At 44.0% G+C, this 22,168-nt stretch overlaps 1 protein-coding gene across 1 annotated transcript in view; it reads right to left on the bottom strand.

Annotated features, from left to right (window-relative positions):
• LAMC1 (laminin subunit gamma 1) overlaps window positions 1–22,168 on the bottom strand; it is a gene marked incomplete at its 5' end in the record, with an annotated part of 175,653 nt that overhangs the window by 53,860 nt on the left and 99,625 nt on the right. Inside the window, 2 exon segments of the mRNA XM_014586067.1 lie at window positions 341–471; window positions 4,682–4,986. Coding sequence (XP_014441553.1) covers window positions 341–471; window positions 4,682–4,986 — 436 coding nt within the window.

The following is a 22,168-nucleotide window of genomic DNA, read 5'->3' on the forward strand; positions in this document are numbered from 1 at the left end:
ATCCTCTTGGGATCTTGAGCAGCACGCACATGTGCCCAGCTTGAGTTTTAAGTCACCAGGTCCAGGACTCAAACCGCGGTCAGCTATGTGGGCCTCCAGCAATGCAACCATTATGCCATTTGCAGGTCCCAGTTTCCTGAGTAATTTGATAGGAATAATATCCTACATTGCTGCCCATCTTTCCAAGTAGGCATGATCACGCCCCAAAGACTGCTGCTCTGCTGCTGGTGAAGAAAAAGCCTAACAAGGGTACTCTCAGGTGGAGTTGTAAACCATCTGCTCTGTTTGCTTCTACATCAAAGCTCCGGTCCCTCTCAAGGCTGTTTTAAAGGTTTCTTACCTGCCACCCACAGCAAAATCAGAGATCGCATAATAGTAGGACTTGAGAACTTTGGGGTCGTTGAATACTTCATCCCCAAAAGTGTTCAGGCGATTGAGAGTGACTCTGATGTCAGTGGCAGTCACCCATTCCTGTCAGAAAACAAACACAAAATGAAACATGAAAGAGAAGCCAATGGACCAAAGAGCAGAGACACCAAAGAGACAAACTTTCTTTTCTTTGAGAGAGAGATTTTTGCTATAAGGTGTGTGCGTTCACTGGAGAGACAGAAAGAGACAGAGAGAAGTCACCCCCCAGGGGGAATGGCCATACTACAATCCCTTTTCCATTCTCCTCTCAGGATTCTGGGCTCATATGCCCGGCATGAATTTCAAGTGGCCAGGTCCAGGACTAAAACCTTGGTCAAACGTGGGAATTCAAGGCCTTAACCACTATACCACCTGCTGGCTCCAAGAGACAAAACTTTCTGAAGAGCTAATCCATGGGGTCTTCAATAAGTTCACAGAAAATGCAAACTATGAACAATGCAAAAGTTTTAGCACCAAAATAAACTTGTATTTTAATTCCTATTCTCCCACAAACTATTGATAGTCATCCTTTATATCATCATGTAACTGTACCCTCTTTTAACACTAAATCTATTATAATCCTCAGTAGTAACTGTACCCTTTTTTTAACACTAAATCTATTATAATCCTCAGTAATTCCTTCGATATCTTACTATTTGTCTCCTTGACTCCTCCCTTTTTGATCCAAGTTGTTACTTAACCACACAGAGTTCTGAAAAGCGAGAACACTAATAGTTTTCTCTAAGGATGCTGAGCAGCTTGCAGGGAATACTTAAGTGCCTGGCACACATCAGGTACTCAGCACACATGCCCCTTATTCCCAACCCGAATCCAGACAGACACCAGCTCAGAGCTCACAGAGATGTGGACCCCTCCCCACAGACCGAGTCCACACTGACGGATCAAGTACAGAGTAATCGCTATGCTGGCCTGAGCCAATCAGCTGTAGTCTGTGTGTGTGTCTTGACCCTCCCCACAATATCACCTTGTCTGTGAGGCCTTCCCTGCTCACCCTAAAATGGGACCTCCTCCAATCCTGTTGCCCTTTCTTGATTTATACTGTCAGTTTCCATAAGCCCCTGCCCCTATCACTGGATTGTACCATGAGGGCAGGAACTTTCTGTTTTTCACTGCCATTTCCCTAGTGTCAGCATTGGATTGTACCGTGAGGGCAGGAACTTTGTTTTTCACTGCCATTTCCCTAGTGTCAGCATGTGGTATGTGTGAAATAATCTCTGTTGAGTGGCGGATGAATCTGAAGAGACCACAGCTGAGCAAGGTGGTAGGTGGCCTGTGACAGCAGTAGACAAGAACGAAGGCTGCACAGTTCTGCCTAGGCTTTACGAAGTCTATGCTCTTAGAATAAATGTCCATTCATTGAATTAATTTTAGCCAGATGTACACGCGTGTGGTAGATGGTCACAATACTGATCCCAATGAACCATGTCTACCAGTACCCACACTGTCGCATCCTTTCCCACGATAACCCTAGACTAGGCGTGTGACTAGCTTTGGGGAGGGAACATCAGCAAATGTGCATCAATGGGGCTTGAGTCCCTGCGCGCGGGGACTTGCCCTCGTGGGATACTTCCCCCATCATGTGAAGAAGCCTGGTCTAGCCTCCTGAGCCTGGAAGACCACAGGGAGAGAGGGACTCAGACCTCCAGGGACCTGCCAGGTGAGGGACCCAGGCAAATGCAGAATCATGAGAAATAATCAATCATGCTTGTTTAAAACCAGTTTGAGGGTGGTATTTTGCATACAAATGACACATGAGTGAAATGCTACCAGCAGGTGGTGGTATGCTTCTAACATGCATGTGGCATGTATGTTACGTGGGTGATACATAAGTGCGGTATGCCTATGATATGTGACTGAGATACTTGAGAAATGTTGGCATGCCTTGTCATACTTGTGACATGTGAACGACATGGTTCTGGCATGTACGTGTCATATGGTCTACAAGCTTTAGATATGCACGTGACCTGTGTGAGATGCTGCTGACACGCCTGTGTCATGTAAGTGATATATGTGTCACATGCTTCTAACATGAATGACATGCTTGCATCATGTGAGTGACCTATTTGATACATATGTATGTGACATGCCAACATGTGTCACATGGTTGTTACACGGGCATGACATGTATATGAGAGCCAGCTGCCTTCACCACCAGCTGGCCCCCCACAACTGTAGACGTGACACTCTTTACTACTGTCTTCTCCAGGACAGGGAAGCACCCCAAGATGGCAAAGTTGTGCTGGCTATCAGCTGAGAGAGCCTTTGTAGGCCACTCTCTCCCGGGAACTCCCCCAGTCTTCTACATTGTCTTCCATCAAAATCAGCTACTCTCTGCCATTTATTCTGAACACGCCTAATCTCCATCGCAAGAAACACTTTTCTGGAAGGCCTTAGCAAACGTTCTCACTGCTCCCTATAGCCTCAGTTTACCAAGGGCTTTCACATTCACAATCTCCCAGCCGCCTACAAAAATACACAGGAGGGAACTGGGCCCACAGAGAAATATATCCTCATCTCTTGCCACTGTCCAAAACAATACAGACCAAATTAGAAAAAGAGTCCTTGACTACTGAGATAAATTCCAGTGAGAAAGAAAAAGAAGACACAAAGTTAGGAAAGTCCCCCAAAACAGGAGGGATTTTCTACTCAGAAATCACAACAGTGTTTGCAAATCCATATCTGTCCCCTCTCGCCTTAGTCACTTAGGCTGGCCCCACTTAAATGGTCACTTCCCCATGATGGCAGCATCTCCAATTCTGTGCTAACGTGCTGAGCAGGGCCCGAGGCTCACGGTCTTTCCATAATCATACTGCCAGGACATAGGGAAAGTTCACAGAAATCTGAGCAATCCAGGAGAGATTCCATAATACGGTGCATAAGCAACAGTCACACAGAAGTCATGAGGAAAAAGAAATCTTTAATTCCGTTCATAAAAAAATAAAAGTTTCTATCATAATGCTTCAGCACAATACTGTAGGTAACTAAATGAACATCCTGCCACTAACACCTGTCCCTTCCAGGATAGGTTTCTGAATGATTAGTAGCAGCCAGACAAACTCGGTCAAAATTACCTTATATAATGATGGAGGAAGGTGGCATTCTTAAATATCTGCTTCAACTGTTTCCTCTGGATAGTTTTTTAAAACACTTTTTATGGGCCAGTCAGTAGTGTGGTGGTTAGGGTAGCTGGATCCCACATGGCTGACTTTGCAGTTCAAATCCTGGACCTGGCAGCTTGAAAATCACACCAGGCATGTGTGTGTGCATGCCCAAAATCCTGAGAAGAGAATGGAGGAGAAGGGATTGCAGCATGGCCATCCACCCACAGGGGTGATTTCTCACTTCTCTCTACCTCTCTCTTCCTCTGTGTCTGGCAAGCACACATGTCTCTTAGCATGCATGCATTAACAAATAAACAAATAAATATGGTATTTTTAAATTTGCCAAATCAAAGAAGAGGTAAGAAAGAACACAAGAAAACTGATTATAAGATCAAGTGCCATCTTCAAAAGATGAGGAGCAAAATCTTTCCACCTCAAGTACAGGAATCAAAGTTAAAATTGTTGAACTTTTAAAAACATCTATAAAGTTTATATCCCAGGATCCATGTGCATGAAAAAAAAAAAAACATCAACCAGGAAGTAGGAGTAAAACTATGTTCCTCCACTTTTTTATAAATAAAAAAAATTTTTTAAAGATTTATTTAATTCCATTTGTTATTATTATTATTATTATTATTTTAAATTTGACCAGAGAGAGACAGAGAAAGAAAGAGAAAGTGAGAAAGCAAGCTGCCAGATCCAGAACTCAAACCATGGTCGGCCATGTGGGAATCCGGTGCTTTTAAACACCACGTCACCTCCCAGGACCCCTATAAGTAAAAATTTTAAGAGTATTTATTTATTTCTGAGTGAAGGAGAGACAGAGAGAGGTACAGCTCCCCCAACAGGGTCTCGAGGCCATGATCCACCCCCAGCCTGAGACTAAACCATGGACAAGCCAGTGTCTGGCGTACTCGGGTTTCTGGATGTGAATTGCCAGTCTTGCCATGTGACTCTGCTCACAGAATGCTGCAGTCGCCTACGGCACCACTGCCCAGCCCTCCTTCGGTTATTACCAGTGCCCGGCAGGGCAGGCTGCAGTCTGGCTGTTTTGCTGAAGGAGCTTCTGCTCTGACCCAACCCACTACCTCACCTTCCTCGCTTGTGTGTGGTACAGCTAACGGGCTCCCGAGCTCAGCTGTGGCGCCTACCTGCAGCACAGGGCTGTTGTCGAAGTTGTAGGCACTGGGCCTTCCTTCCAGCGTGGAGAAGGCCACATTGCCCCCGGTGAGGGGGGAAATGTCACTGAACTCATCCGTGCACAGCGCCTGCTGTTCATCCCCGCCTGTCCGGATGAAGCCGCGGTTGGCCTTGGAGTAGGTGTTCTCGCAGGAGCCGCTGTAGTACTGGTAAGGGACCCAGGGCCCGTCCTCTCGCGTGCGCTTGTAAATGGCGAAGCTCTCCGGGCGGCTGGTGTGGAACTTGAGGCGCACGTAGGTGATGTCGAAAGCTTTTCCTGTGGGACAGACAGACCGCAGTTCCTGAGCCGTATGTATGAAGAGCTGTCCCCTCTATTCCCGGTCTTTTGGAACTTGGCAGAGAATACTAGTTGCCCTGTGCACCTTAGACCGAGAGCATCCCAGAACACAGTAGTGGCTGTGCCTAACACCACCCTAGAACCAGACACGGTGCACATTTCCTCACAAAAGAACAAATCATCAGGGATTCACAGGTTGGCTCATAAAGAAAGGCCTTTTCTGGCGTGCACTGATGAAATTTTGTTTGCAATAAAAACAGGTAGTTCAGATCCGTGATGTACTTTACCATTACATTAAAAAAAAAAAAAAACAGAAAAACAAAAGACAAACAAAAAAACAAACAAAATTGGAACAAAAAGCACACTTCTTTTTTTTTTATTTTTATGAAGCTTTTGCCTCAGGGCATGTGCGATTGCTGGAGAGAGACGGAGACAGTGAGAAGTGAGAAATTACCCCCTCCCCGGGTAATTTGGCCATGCCACAATCCCTTTTTCCTCCCAGGATCTTGGGCATGCACATGCATGTACATATGTGTGAGTTTCAAGCCACCAGGTCCAGGACTCGAACCTCAGTTGGCCATGTGGGAGTCCAGTGAAACAACCACTACGCCATCTGCTGGCCCCAGCACGTTTATTCTTAACGCTGGTGCTTTAGCAAAAACTTGATGGAAAGATTAAAAGAAACTATTTGTTGACTTTCTAATAAGATTTTTAAAACTTATTCTGTTTTAACTGTGATGTTACTTGATGCAGGAAGAACACCATCAGCAATATTCCACGTATCCACCAAGTTAAGAAACAGAAGTTTGGGAAAAGAAAAAATGGCGTGTTTAGGAAATGAAGCAGTGAATAGAATAGGAGGAAAAAATTCTTCTTTAATAGCTGAACAAAGAAACGAGAAAGAGGAAAAAAATGAGAAAGGTGTTTAAAGAGGCAGGGTATGAGTATGTTTCAAGGAGAGTATATGGGAAAGTGAGCTCTGAGCAGGGAAGGGTAGGGAGAGGGAGGAGCTCGTGGGCTGCCAGCAGTGCGTCAGACAGTTCCCTGCAACTGGCAGAGCCTGGTTTTATGGTTAGGACAGTTTACTGACCAGGTGAATAAAAAAAATACAACTGTTTTAATTTCTATTTCTGATAATGTCTATACTGGTTGACCATCCCTAATCCAAAATCCAAGATGCTCCAAAATCTAAAACTTTTTTTTAAGAGCTATTTTTGCTATAGGGTATGTGCGCTTGCCAGAAAAAGACAGAATGCAAGAAATTAGCCCCCCACCCCACCCCCAGAGGGAAGGCCACACTGCAATCCCTTCTACCTCATTCTCCTCTCGGGATTTTGGGCACGTACACACACGTGCCCGGCGTGAGTTTTAAGCTGCTGTGTCTGGGATTCAAACCACAGTTGACTATATGGGAGTTCAGCAACATAACAGTCTACAAAAGCTAAAACTTTTTGAGCACTGATACAAGAGGAAAATCCATGCCTATGGAATTTGATATAATGGGTCACTGTCCAAAGACTCCAATAGAGAAATACTGTAAAAATTAGCTTTGGGCTATGGGAGTAACGTGTATCTGAAATGTAAACAAGTTTCATGTCTAGACTTTCATTATCAAGATAGCACATGATACATATGCAATATTCCAAAATCCGAAAAACTAAATCTGAAATCTGAAACATTTCTGGTTCCAAGCATTTTGGATATGGGATGCTCAACCTGTCCTTTGCTATGTCTAAGCCATAGGGAAGATCACAGTTCGGTCAGCAAGTATTTGTGGGGCATAAGTACACCCTCAGCCCTAGGTGTACACTGGGAGTCAGGATGTGTTAGACAGTGTTGAGGGGTTGGTCTCTGCACTCAAGGTAATTTTTTCTCCCCAGTGAATTACCTCTTTAGGAAAAACCATACTAACCCTTTCCCATAAGACCCACAGAACAGGAATTTATGCCTTTTCAGAAGCGTTGAGGGAAGACTGCTGTCCCTTCTTCAATTCCTACCCCACGTGTTCCTGAAGGACAAGGAGTGATTACTTGTGTGTGACCTGGTGTCCCCTCAGCCCACTCTAGCTTCCTGCCATGTCCCCCTGTCCTCTCATGCTCTCCTCCTTACGGGACAGGGTGCTGACTCTGTGTGAGGTACGGCCTGCCGTTGTCCTGCTGCTGGAACTGGGACTAAGTGTGAGGTTTGCTCGGGGTGGCGGAGGCAGCAGAAAGCCCATGTGAGTTGGGTGTCTGGGCCACATTCTTCAACCTAGCTTTATCTACAACAAAACTGAAGTGAAGAGCCATATTTGACTATTTCTCAATTGGTTTTGATCTCTTGTGTCGTCGGAAAAGTCATGATGTATTTTTCTAAGTTTTTCTATGTGAAACCGCATCATGACTTTTCTGATGACACAATAGAAGCGGTTCAATCAACTGTCCCTCATATATACAACACGCGCTCATACACACAATTGTGCACATAAAGCCATGTACCATGACCGAAAGAAAACAGGACTGAGTTTTCTGAGACCTGAGTCAGGGAACTGACTCTTTTTTTTAAAGAATTATTTTGTTTGTTTGTTTGTTTATGTTAATTAGACCAGAGAGGAACAGAGAGAGAGAGAAAGAAGGGGAAAGTGGAAAAGTAAGCCACCAGGTCCAGAACTTGAAGCACAGTTGGCCATGTGGGAGTTCAGCGCCCTTCACCACCACACCATCTGCTGGCCCCCCTGACTCCTTTATTTACTAGCTGTATGGTTTCTTTCCCTCTCTCCCTTTCTCTCTCTCTTTTCCTAATTTCCAGAGGGCACATGTGCTCCCCAGAGAGAGAGAAAGATAAAGAGAGAAAGTACCCCCGTAGAGCACTGTCAGGCTACAATTCCTCTTCCTCCATCCCTCCGTTGGTCAGGATTTGGAGCATGCATCCATAGTGTGTCCAGCATGGCTTTCAAGCTGCTATGGCCAGGATTCCAAACACAGTAAGCCATGTGGGAGCCAGCTCCCAAAGCACAGAGCTTAATCACTGTGCTACAGGGCCAGCCCAAGCTGTATGATTTCTGCCATTTTCTCCCCTGTAAAAATGAGGATGATAATCCCTGCCCCATCTACCGCAAACAGTTGTTGGAAGTCAAACTAAGATCCTGCCCCTAATGGATGGATTATAAAGGTCTATAAAATATAAGGCATTATTATAATAGGGTTTATGAAAAAAACTCCTGAACTAGGACCCAAATATGTTCACACATCAGGCTCTAAGTTGCCAGAAGATATTATATAAACATGGATCTTCTCCCTGGGGTACACTGCAGTTCACACACACACACACACACACACACACAGTTCACATAGCACCTGCTCAACCTGTATCTCTTCCTCTGTCAAAAATGTCAAGATGCCACCGTCGCAGGAGGGTGAACTTACAGAACAGTATCTACCTCATCCCAGAGACTCACTAAGAGTGGCAAAACAATTTAGTTTTTTTCCCCAAAGCATTATTTTATTTCACTTTATTTATTTATCATTATTTTCCAGTTTGATCAGAGAGAGACAGAGAAGGAGAGAGAAGGAAATGAGAAAGCAAGCCACCAGGTCCAGGATTCGAAGTGCGGTCAGCCACGCCAGAGTCCAGTGCCCTTAACCACTATGCCACCTGCTGGCCCCAAAACAATTTTGTTTTAAGAAGTAGGTGGCTTGAGATGCTCATAGGCTGACTCGCTAACCTGCAGATTACAGATCATGCTGACCTTTCTGCTTTCTCTCCTTACCCTTCTGATGTCTCTGTCCATCAACAACCCAACCTGCAGCAGACAGGGCCAAAGGAAGAAAGGTGAGTGGGCCTGGGTATCTGGTGCTCCAGACCAACAACCATCCACACTACCAACTCACACAGGGAAAGAAACGGGCATCTGGGCCGTAGACCCAGAGCCACAGCGTGAAACATCCAGAAAGCAACTTTGCTACTGTGACACTCTGTGGCAGCCTAGCTTGTGGGTGTCGGTCTGACCTTGCTGGCTCAGAGCCGCGATTTCAGGGCTGCTTTCTCACTAACCTATGGCCAGAACCGGAGGAGGGAGGGGAGCTCTGGAGCAATCGGTACAGAGGTTCCCCAGCTTTCAGAGGTTCCCCAGCTTTCTTACGAGACAGCCACGCACACCACCTTCAGAGTGGCGATCCATCCAGGGGCAAGTGCAGGCGGTGACTCCATGACAAGGAACTGCATCATGTGTGCGGAGCATGGAGGAAGGTCACCAAAGCCATATTTGTGAGGTCCAAAAATGCTCCCTAGAGGAAGTGACATCTAAACCTAAGGCCTAAGCAATGCTTAGGATCATGAGCTTATTAGCAAAGTGCTTGGTTGTCCAGGCAGATGAACTATCACTGCATAAAAGCCTAAAGACTATGGAGGGGTGATCACTGGAGAATCATTATGAGGCCAGCTAGAACTAGACAGAACAGCTGGGGATGAGGTAAATGAGAAGAGCACGCCAGGCCCAAGTCACTTGGAGCAACTTCAACCTCAGGACAGTGTCCAGCCATGGAAGGGTTCTCGCTAGGAAATACATGATCAGATTTGACTATTAGAAGAATCACTCAAAGACGGAAAAAGGAAGAAAAAGAATCGCCCTGGCCACAGTGTGGAGATGAGGGTGCAAGGGACAGGATTGAGGAGGGGAGGTTAAAAAGATAAGGCAATAATCAGGAAATTGAGAGACTGGACTAAGAGCAGCGCGTTAGAATGGAGAGAAATGGATAGATGTGAGTGAGGTAAGGGAAGCCAATATTGATTAGAAGCCATTTTGGAGGCTTCCTCTACTGTGTCCCACTGTCAAAACTTCTTTTTGTCATCCCATGAGGTGGAAATATTAAGAGTGACAGTCAGTTTTCTAGTTTAAAAACAACCGAAAGTAGAGTGCTACATTCACCGAACGAGAGAACAGAGGTTAGGCAGGGTTGGAAGCAAGGGCAGGGGCAGGATGGGGAGCTGGTTCAGTTTCGGATGCGCTAGTCTTGAGGTGCCTTCAGGTCGCCTAGACAAGAGGAAATGTCCGGGAAGGAGCTGGATGTGAGTGGTCTGAAGGCCCGGGAGCGACGTCTGAGTTAGTATGCTGATTTGGGATGCATGAGTGCGTCGATGGCCATGGGAGATCTGGTCGGATGGAGACCAATGAGGTGAGTGTGCTGCACACATAGAGAGTGGGCCTTTGTAATAACCCTGAGGAGCACCAACGGCCAAAGCAAAGGAAGAAGAGGAGGCGGTAACAGATGAGACTGACAGGGCAACCAGACGGAGGAGGGCGAGTACGAGAGCGCGGGAGCCAGGGAGGGGGTTCTGAGGAGTGACTAATCAATGAGATTGGAATCTGCTAACAGAGGGGCCAGCAAGTGGCGTAGTGGTTAAAGCGCTGGACTCCCACGTGGTCAACTATAGTTAGAATCCCAGACCCGGCAGCTTGAAAATACCACCAGGCACCTGTGCACCCATTCCCAAGGTCCTGAGAGGAGACTGGAGGAGAAGGGACTGTGGTGTGGACATGCTCTGGGGCTGGCGATTTCTTACTTTCTTTCTCTCTCTCTCTGTCTCTCTGGCGAGTGTAAGCACTCTATGGCCAAAAAAAGTCTTAAAACTGAAAAATAAGGGACTAGCGGTCAGTGTGGTGGTTAAGGTGCTGAACTCCCACATAGCTGATCAAGGTTCTAGCAGCTTGCTTTCTTGCCTTCTCTCTCTCTCATTCATTCATTCTCTCTCTTTCTCTCTCTCTCTCTGTTTCTCTGTGAGCCAAGTGCCCTATAGCAAAATTTTTAAAAATAGTAATAATAATAGTTGGGAAAAAATATCTGCTGAGCCATGTAAGGGAAAGACTAAGAAGTGACTATTGGCTTCAGGCCACAAGAGGTCATTTAAAGTGTTAGCAGCACTTTAAAGCAGCTCCAGGGCAGAGATCATAGTGCTTGGGACTGAGGATGAATGGCAGACAGTGAATGTGGTCAAGCTGGTACAATATTTGGCTAAAACGAGAAGAGAAGGGGGGGGAGATCTAGGGTCAAGTGACAATCTGTCTTCTTCTCTTTTTTGTTTTTAGATAGGAGGGATGAGTGGATGCGTGTGTATGAAATGCTGTTGTGCTTGAGTCAGCAGAGAGGGAAAGGCTGAAAACAGGCTGGGACACAAGAATAGGATTTGGTGCCAGTTGGAGAACTGGTTCTAGGCAGCAGGAAACCTGCCCCCTTGCTTTGTATGTGGGTGCAAACGCAAGCAACTTTGCAGGTTTCAAGACACAGATGTTGAGAGCATTCTAACTGGTGACTTTCTTTTTCCCTATGAAGCAAAAATCAAGAGTACCTGCTGAGGTAGGCAGTGAGGAATGCTGGGTGGGGAATATCTGAAGAGATGTAAATACTTCAAAGCCAAAGAGATCACAGAGGAAAGGCTTCCAGGGCAGAGATAAGGCCACTGAGACGAGGGTAGGTCATGCCCATGCAGGGACATCCTTGAGCAGGTGTGATTTCTACAGCAGCATTTACCACTCCCTTTACTGGTGTAATAGGACAAGACACGACACTGAGGCTACTTTGACGATAAATAAGAAGCAAATACAGAAACGGAATGGAGGGGCCACGGCGTGAGGTATCTGTGTTAGCTGGAATTACCTGCAACCTTGGATCAAGAACTGCGAAACTAAGGAGTTTGCTTTTATTCATTCCTTTAAGCAGCCACAGGTGAGCACTGACCTGCTCCCCTACTCTTCATCCTATTTGCTTCATGGTCGACAAGGGAAGGAGATCCAGGAAATGGGTAGATGAATAGAAAACAGGACCGGGCCTTGTGAGTTCCAGTCCCAGAACCCTCCTGTATCACCATCACACCAGGGGCAAGCAAAGCTGACGGTCTGACTGTCAGGTAGAGCAAATGAGCCAGATGATTAAGGAAACCACCGAGTCTGGTTCTGGATACGCTTCAGCCACTACAGGACTAGGGCATCTTCCACTCCTCACCTCCCCTTCATGCATAAGACTACCCATGAATATACACACCCTTAAGAAAATATTTAGCTTCTGAATGTTCTACTGCTTCTCTCCCTCCCCCACCACATTCCTTCCATAAACAGAAAAAGAAAGAAACCTCAAGTGCAGACGTTTAGAATGAAGCACATGAAGTTAGCTAAGACTGCCTGCTCCGAATCCCGCAGTCCTTGCAGGCCAGGGGAGGAGTGAAGGGGAGGGGGCCGCCTCCACAATGAGAAGCCAGCCTCTGTGCACCTACAGTGGGAAGCCAAAGAATTCTGCTGAAGCCTCCTACGTGGTGAAGTATTTCTGAGCTCTCTGAGTAGGGGAGAAACTTCCTGCCTTAGAGTTGGACTTGAGTACCGACTGCTGGGGAATATAAATGCCTCTCTGTGACGGGCGGCTCAGAAGAATTCCATGAGGATCTTATGAAACAGCCTCCTTTGTGGTTTAGAATGAACGACAATGACCATACAGAATTTTACAAACTTTCAAAACGCCCTTCTATGGCTTGGATCAAAAGAAGAAAACTCATTCAGAATATCAGATTAGGAGTCCCTGGCTCACAACTGTTCTGACGTGTGCTCACTCTTCAGAAACCAGAAAACGAACGCTCTTCTTGCACCCTTACTGGATCTCAGGAACATAAAACTTGAATAAAGTTGTAGCACAAAGTCAATCAGAGACGGTGTGTGTTTAGGCTACCAAAAGGGACACTCCAAACAGTTAACACAAACAGTAGTCAGAGAAAGCAACTATTTGAAAACGTTTTCAGTTTTGTTAGCATAACTGCTGGCTAAAACGAGAGTTCCCAGGACAACACTGTCCAGCTGCATACCAGCTGTTATTGTTCCACCTCGGCAGACCGATCGCACAAATAAAGCCTTACCAATTAAGACAACCCAGAGCCAAGTTCTTGCTGAATGTGGGATCCTCGAGCAGACCCAGACGGGCCATCAGGACAGCTGAGCACATACAGCATGCACTGAGGTGACCTGGGTACGGAGGAGTCATTCCAATTGCTCAAAATCTCACCCTCACTGCTTATCACCTAGGACTCATCCTCAAACTAATTCCTTTTACAAACTCACTATCCTGTTCTTCTTGTTTAAATGTCAGTACCCCTGGTTCTTGGCTCCTCCTTTGCCAATCAGCCAAATGACAATTTGGGACAGTGCAAGGGGACAGTGCCACAGGGAGTTCATTTAAATCAACACGATTTACAAATGAAGACAAGGAACCTTTACAGTTCTGTATAAAATGGAATTTTTAACTGAATTTATCACAGTAATTACAATAGAACCTACAATCTGAGAAAGCATCCCTTTCGAATGAAGAACAAAAGGCTTGAACAGCCATGTTCTCTGAGTCCACATGGTTAGCAATGCTTCCCACCCTTGTGCCACTGTTAGTGACAGACACGCTAAGATGAAAGAGCAGAAATACGGACAGTCTCAAGTCTACGATGTTACAAGGAAATATAACAAAGCAAGTAGATAAAAGAGAAGAGCCAGCCACGTAGCATAGTGATGAAAACAATTGAGCCCCATGTGGCCAACTTCCTGGTTTGAATCCTGAATCTGCAGCTTAGAAAATATGCCAGGCGTGTGTGGGTGGGTGCTCAGAATCCTGACAGGAGAGTGAGAAGGGTTTGTGGAGTGGCCATGTCCCCAGGGGTGATTTCTTACATTCCCCCTTTAACTCTCTCTCTAGCGAGTGCACACGCCCTATGGACAAATACTAAAAAATGAGAGAGCAAAAATTAATGCACCTTAAGTTTTTTTTTTTCTTTAAGAGAGATTTTTGCTATGTATGGGCACGTACGCTCACCAGAGAGACAGAAAGAAAATGAGAAATCACTCCCCCAGGGGTGATGGCCATGCCACAATCCCTTCTCCATTCTCCCCTTAGGATTTTAGGCACACATGCACATGCGCCTGGTGTGCGTTTAAGTCAGCAGGTCTGGGACTCGAACCACAGTCAATCCTGTGGGAGACCAGTGACAATACCATTATGCCAACTGCTGGTCCGCAAAATTTTCAAAGCTAATAAAATTCTATACCAGAGACTATTTATAAAATGATGGTATGGCCATGACTACTAAGAGGAAAACAAACATTTTAAAATAGATGGTACAGCAATTTTTTTAAACTCTGGATGCTAGATTATTTTATTAAATAATTTAATTTGCATACTTGTAAAAATTATCAATTTTGCTTACTATCTGCATTTACAGGGCATTTCATTAGTGGTAATGATAGACAGGACTTGCTAATTATAAATATAGATGGTCTGATTTGAGTGAAGATAAACTTACTATTTTTCTGTAAAGTATCAAATTTAAAGTTTAAGCCAAGAAGACAATTCTACTTTTTCCCTATCACCCCCCCAAGGACCACTTAGTGCTACTACTGAATAAAACCAGGGTGCAGATCTAATGTAGCAATCCTCAAAAAATAAAATTTTTCTCCTGGCATTGTCCAATTGCAATATGCAAAAATGCCACACACTCTTCACTAAACCGAAGGGTCACTGTAATCCGACTTCACACAGTAATTAAACATAAGATCATCACACAACCATTACGTGAGGAGAGAGAGTTCTTGACACTAGGAGGTCAGACACACTTGGAGGATCATTTCAACTAGGTACAAATTACTGTTAGAAGCCTGGGATTTTCCATCATCCCAACATATAATATATTTATCCTAATTTGTATATCTTTGTCATTTTATTTAATATCTTTACCAAAGAAGACAAGATTCCCAAGTGAAATTTTAAGCCAAGAACTGGGAAAAGCACTTTACCAGACCAAACCTCATGCTTACAAGACTCAATACCAGCCCTAAATCAGGCTAGTAGGTCACAAGCATGCCTGAAATCCCGGAGCTGAGCAAAAGGAATGAGGCCAGCAGTTACTCCCACTCATCCAAGCTGAGGCCAAAAGCCACTCACTCCACTCAACCAAGTCCTACTCCAGAGAATGTAAGGCATGGGAGATTGATGGAGTCACACAAAGGAGGCAAACGAGTTAATAATACACTAAAGAAATAAGGCAATGACATATAAGCTACAAAGCCAAAACTCATGAAAAATATAGTTTTCAAGATATAAAATAGACTAAGATACTGTAATTTCATAAGAAGCTACTTCTTGTTCTGTGACATTTACACACTATTGAGAACTACTTATAGTTTGGTTTTCATCTATAATAGAAGGATGAAGAATAGTAAAGGGAGAAGGGGCCAGCAGGTAGCATGGTGTTTAAGTGCTGGACTTCCACATGGCTGACCATGGTTTGAGTTCAGGGCTTGGTTGCTTGCTTTCTCTCTCATCAAATTTAATAATAATAATAAATAAAATAAAATGAAGGATTATTTTTAAATAATCTCTTCGGGAAAAAATAAATCTTAATATCTAGTCAGAATGATATTTATAACTGTAGACTAGACTAAGTTTAATAATCCTCCCACCACATACATACACACAAGTCACAGAAGGTTGACTGGTAATGTACTTTCATTTATTCAACAACTAATGTGCTTTCATTTATTCAACAACTATTTGCTAAGTGAATTTATATGAAAATCCACTGTGACAAGCTATATAGAATACTCTAATCCTTCATTTTGCTAGAAGGCCTTTTACTCTCTAATTTAATTCCTAATAAATTTAGTCCCTAGTCACCCTAGATCACATACTATTTGCATCTGTCCTCAAAAGAAGAAACACTACAAATACCATAAGATTTCAAATGCTAGAAAGTCTTTCTCAGTTTTCATAGGTTTTGTTTTTTTTTTTAGAAAGATTTTTGGTATAAGGCATATGCGCTCACCAGAGAGACAGAAAGCAAGAAATCACCACCACCCCCAACCACCAGCAGCGATGGCCACGCCACAGTCCCTTCTCCACTATTGGGATCTTGGGCACATGCGCTTGTGTTTGGTGTCAGCTTTAAGCAGCTGGGTCCACGGCTTGAACCATGGTCAACCACGTGGGAGTCCCATGACATAGTCATTATGCCATCTGATGTTCCCCATAGTTGTTTATTTACCACCCATTGGTCAAGGATAACTGCTATGACTGGTCTTGATAACTTATAAGGTCTAAATACTTCCATTCATCTTACAAATATTTACTGAGCGTATATTACGTACCAGTCACTGTTGTAAGAACTGGGGCAATGGCAGAGAAATCAGAAAGACAAGGTCCCAACCTGGAAGAGCTTACAGTCTAGTGGAGAGCCAGGGTAAGCAAGTTATTGATAAAAGGTGAAAATAAAAATAAAAATTGTTCTGTGTCAGATAATGGTAAAGAACATGGCAGGGATAAAAAGTATTGGGGGAGGAGGTTATTTAGTATGGTGTCATTAGAGATGGCCTTGCTGTGGGTAAGATGACATCTGAACAGAGACTTGAAGTGAAAAGTTGGACATCTGGGGAAGAGCATTCTAGGAAAGACTCAGCAAATAGCCGGAGGCAGCAGCGAGCTGGCGACGGAAGGGCGAAGGGCGTGGTAAGGAAATCAGAAGGCTGACGGGTGAAGTCAGAAGCCTTTGGTTTTTACTCTGAATGAGAAAAAAATCCACTGGAGAATTCTGGACAAAGAAGTAACATGTTCTGACGAGTAATTGAAAGGACAACGCTGGCTGAGGTGCTGACAAACAATTAGAGAGGACTCCAGAGAAAGATTAGTAAGAGGGACTTGCAATAATCCAGGCAAGAGGTCATGGGAGCCTGGTCCAGGGTAAAAGAAACGGTGAGTGATGATCTGGCTCTAGACCTTCAAAAAAATTCATGGAAAATGCATATAAAAAATTATGCATGGAGTTCAATATATTTTTTAAACCAAAATAAACTTAGACTTTTCCACAAACTTTTTAAAAGTATGCTTACAACTTGAGAGTAAAATGAACTGGTTTTACTGTTGGATGGGAGTGGGGGATAAGCTTGAGGTTATACCACTGGAAAGCTGAGGCTGGCATTTACTAACACAGGTAGGGGGTGGAGAGCGAGGACAGTAGGACTTTATTATTATTATTGTTTTTTTTAAGAGAAGTCAAAGGTGTACTTTTATTTTTTACTATTAAATCATATCAAATCTTGCTGAAATTCCATATCCAATTAGATTGTTTCAAGACAAATATATAAAACCCCAATCAATCCTAGAAGAACATCCCCTACTTTTATAGCAATATATATTTTTAATGACTTCATAAAAAAATGAAAATTGTATTGCTTTTACTCAAGAAATTAAAGACCACAGATTACATGACAAGTGTATTAGGCTGTAAAATGTGAAGGCTTTTTTTATAGAATCACTTCTCCTAATTTTGCTCAATACTAGAATCAACTAAAAATGGTATGTGTATGTGTATGTGTGGATTCATATATATGTGAATTCAATTTTTGAACAATGTAGGTTTGAGATGCCTATGAAACATCTGATGGCCATTGGGCTGTATGAGTCTGGAGAGGTCCATGCAGGAGACAGAAACCCGGAAGTCCCCCGAACATAAGCAGTACATAAAGCCATGGATTAGATGATGACAACTAGAGGATGGAAGTGGACGAGAGTGATGCAGATTAGGTCTAAGCGCACACCAGTTTAGAGATGGGGAAGAAGGGAAGACCCAGCAAAGGAGACTCATAAAAAATAGCTACTGTGCCAGCCAGTGGTGTGGTTGGTAAGAGGTCTGGATCCCACAGGGCTGGCTATGAGGTTCAAATCCTGAACCATGGACCTTGGAAAACATGCTGAGCACATGTGCATACATGCCCAAATCCTGAAAGGAGACTGGAGAAGAATTCAGTGTGCCATTCCCTGGGGGATGCTATCTCACTCTCCTCTGCCTCCAGAGAGTGCATGTGCTCAACAGCAAATTGAAAAAGAAAAAAAAAATAGCCACCAAAGTAGAAAGAATATTGACAGAGAAAATTCCAGAAGCCAAATGTTAAAGTCTTCAAGAAGAAAACAAGAGACCCAGAAGTAACTAAACTCATGTGATAAGATCCACAGATCACCTTCCAAGACCTCCTTAGGTGGGCATGTGCCATGATCCAGGGAGGGACCGTAGCACAAAGACCCAGTTGGGGGTATCTGTCTCTCTCCTAGAAGCAATAAATAAACTCTTTAAAAAAAAAAAAAAAGAAAAAGAAACAGGGCCAGTCTAATAGCCTACTGGTTGGGGAAGCCAACCCCACATGACTGCAGTTCTAATCCTGCCTTGCTGACTTAAAAAAAACATGCCAGTACATGTACATGTGTGCCCCGGATCTTGACAGGATGGAGAAATGGAGAAAAAGAAGTTGTGGTGTGCCCACGCCCCATTAAAAGGTGCTTCTTCCTTCTCCCTTTCTCTCTCTCTCTTTCTCTCTCTCTCTCTCTGGCAAGTACATGTACCCTCTGGCAATTAAAAAGAAAGAAAAAAATAAAAAGGAAGAGAATGACCATCTGAGCCAAACATTCCTGAAAGAGTCAGATGACAAATGAGCGTTGGCTACAAGGTTTAGCAACCTGACCTTGACAAGGATTTGGTAGAATGACAGGGATAAAGTAAGAAAGAATGTTGGGGAGCAGCTGAAAAAGCTAATTTCCCAAGTAATTTTGCAATAAAGAACTGAAGTGGTAACTGGGGGTGAGGAAGGGGGATCAATAAGAAACTGCTTGTTAAGCACAGCATGCCTGGGGGTCCTCAGTGTGGCAGCCACTCACACGGAACAGGGAGGACATTCTCTGTGGGTACAGATGGGCTCGAATGGGTCTACACACCCACTCTGGCCCGAAGTGAAGCTCCCTGGGAGAGCCTTCCCAACGATCTTGCTCGAGGGAGAAGGAATAACAGGTATTTACAGAATCACTGGAAGTATCCAGACTGGAAGCCTGCTGGTACCCCACCAGTCTCAAACCCACAAGAGCATCGCAGGCTAGGGTGAGCAGAAGTCTAGGCTCTCTTGTTCCTGGAGGTCCCCTACCCTGGGTCACAATCAGGAACCAGACAGGTGCTAGGATCAGGTGGACAGCTTCTGAAAGATGTAAACCATTGAGCTTCATCCCCAAAGTTCCATTTCTGTTGGTTGTAGGCGAGGTCCTACAATGTGTTTTTAGAGCCCCATGGGAGATTTTAATGTCCAATTACTTCATTTGAGAAATTTTTCCCTACTGTAAACTCTTCTTCATCCTAGTTTTTATCCTTTAAAGATTAGATGGAAGGGCTGGCAGGTGGCATGGTGCTTAAGGGTGCTGGACTCCCACATGGCCGACTGAGGTTGAGTCCCAGACCTGGCAGTTTGCTTTCTCACTTTCTCTCTCTCTCTCTTGCTCTCGCTCTCACTCTCGCTCTCACTCTGTCCCTCTCTGGTAAAATTAAAATAAATAAATAAATAAATAAATAAAGTTAAATAAAACAATTCTTTTAAAAAAAATGATTAGGTAGAAAGTCACCTCTGACCTTGGTGTTGCCCTGTAGGGATGAACTTAGGTCTTTCCAGAGTAGTTACTTTGACCTTCCTATGTCATCCATTTCAAGGTGAAATCACTTTTTAATATTTTTTTAAAACCAGAAGGTACGTGCACTCACCAGACATAAACAAAGAGGGAGAGAAAGCATTCCCCAAGGGGTACGATCACACCGCAATCTCTTTTCTCCATTTCTCCATCTTATGGAAATCTGGGGCATGCATGTTCACAACCCACGGCATGTTTTTCAAGCTGCCACAGTGGGATTTGAACTGCATTGGGTCATATGGGATCAGGCTCCCAATGCATAGCACTTAACCACTTCATGACCAGGCTGGCACCCAAGGTGAAGTTTATTGTCAGAGTCAATTGTAGGCATGAACAGTGACCCAGAATAGTAGCAGCTTTATTTCTATTTATTTATTTATTTATTTATTTGAGATTTTTTTTTTTTTGCTATAAGGGGGTGTACTCACTGGAGAGACAGAGAGAAAGTGAGAAATCATCCCCCAGGCCACACCACAATCTCTTCTCTTCTTGGGATCTTGGGCATGCACACACAAGCACTCAGCATGAGGTTCAAGCCACCGAGTTCAGGGCTTAAACCACAGTCAGCCATGTGGGAGTCCTGCGCCTTTACCATCATCCCACCTGGTGGCTCCCCAACATCTTAGCATATGTGTATGAACTGTTACTTTTTTGTATTTGTCGTTGTTTAAGTTAATCATTGTTAAGGTCTTATTATGCCTACTTAGGCACAAGGTAGGCACAAAAAATGCTCAAGAAATGTTAGGTAAATTGAACTCCAACTCTGGACGCTTTTCTCCATGACAATTTCCTCTATCATTCCCTTTGTGTCTTCAAGGCTCAACTACCCAGGTAATCCACCTGCTGCTGTGGACTTCACAGTTGTCTCCTTTATATGCGTATGCTGGTCAAGATTCCCTGTAAGCTAAACTCCCCATCCTCCCCAGGCTTCTGTCCTTCCTCCCTACCTCTCCACCCACTCCCTAGTAATTACTAGTGCATAATAAAATAATACAGGACCACCAGCAATTCTCAATGGTAAGGGAAAAATCTGGAAGCAAAGAGTTAACTTCTGCTTCAGTACACCCAGAAAGATAAGAAAACACTTTTTCTTCTTTGTCTAGAAGCCTAGACTTGTTTAATCCCAGTCTGTGTCGGTTAGGGTTGGCATTTTGAGGGAGAGTGTTACATTCTATTGGTTAAAGATCAGGTTAGAAATATTTACTTTTGAAAAAAATCTTCAGGTATTTATTAAAAGAAAAAAATGCACACACACAAATTGTTTATATAGACACACACACACACACACACACACACACACACACATATATGCTTAAGAGCAAAATACCAGATGTTTCCATCAATGTTAGGGAGGGGAAAGGAGAGGGGAGAAGGATGAAGGGAACTGGGGCTGGGGGGCGAGGTAGGAAAAACTTCGAGAAAGGGAAAGAATGAGACTGAAGAATTCTAAGAGCATTCTTAAAGTTCTGGATTTTAAATTATCTCACAACATTCACATCCCATCTACAGGGTGTGTTTTCGTTTTATTAACAGAAACACTCTTGAGTCACTGATCCTACCTTCTTCCAACTCAAGCCTCAGGACACACCTCCGGCGGCTCGGAACCCAAGACTGGCAGACCACCTCTGGCCTGAATTTAGCCTTCCACCTCTCTGTAAATAACGTTGTGTGGAAACAGAGTGGCCCCAATTGTCTGAACATGGCCGATGGCTGCTTTCTGGTATAGGAACGACTGAGTGCGAGTGGGAGATACCACACAGCCAGTAAAGCTTACAGTATTTACCGCATGGACCTCTTATAATTCACAATCTCTGATCTAAGGGAAAAAAAAAAAAAAAAGAACAAAGATTTTTTAATTTAACTACTATAATCTCTATTATCTTTCTTCTGCAGGAATACTGTTTTAAAATTTGATCCAAGGTGGAGTCAGCAGGTGGTACGGAGGTTAAGGCAGCTGGATTACACATGGCCAACAGCATAGAGTCCCGAACCCAGTGGCTTCAAATCCACAATGGGGGGGACCAGCACATGGCGTAGTGGTGACATCACTAGACTCCCACATTGCCAATCGCAGCTTGAGTCCCAGATCTGGTAACCTGAAAATCATGATGGGTGCCAAGATCCTGAGAGGAACACAGAGGAGAAGAGATTGTCATGTGGTCATGTCCCCAGAGGCGGGGGTGATTTCTCACCTTTCCTCTCACTGTGTCTATTTCTCTCCCCCAGTGAACACATGCACCCTAATGCAAAAACCTCTTTAAAAAAAAAAAAAAAACTAAAAAAATTATTGAGTACACGGGATGCATGCCCAAAATCCTGAGAGGAGAATGGAAGAGGGATTGCAGCAGATTGTGGCATGGCCATCCCCTCAGGAGGTGATTTCTTACTTTTCTTTTTACTGTCTCTCTCCTGTGAGCACATACACCCTACAGGAAACACTAGGGGAAAAAATTGGGTCCAAGGAAATCTGAATTCTTCCTGTTCTCACAAAAGAAGAAGAAAAAAGTCTATTCAGAAATTTCACAAGATCAATGACAATTCAAATATATCTGATACCTAGAATTATTTATTTCATGGAATTGAAAACACTTTCCTTTCTCCCTGACAAATGAACAGACCAAAAATATTAGCACTTAAATGGAACTGGGAGGAGGGGGGGGGGGCCCAGC

Source organism: Tupaia chinensis, unplaced genomic scaffold (assembly GCF_000334495.1).
Source record: "Tupaia chinensis unplaced genomic scaffold, TupChi_1.0 Scaffold000112_1, whole genome shotgun sequence".
In the NCBI taxonomy this organism is placed as follows: domain Eukaryota; kingdom Metazoa; phylum Chordata; class Mammalia; order Scandentia; family Tupaiidae; genus Tupaia; species Tupaia belangeri.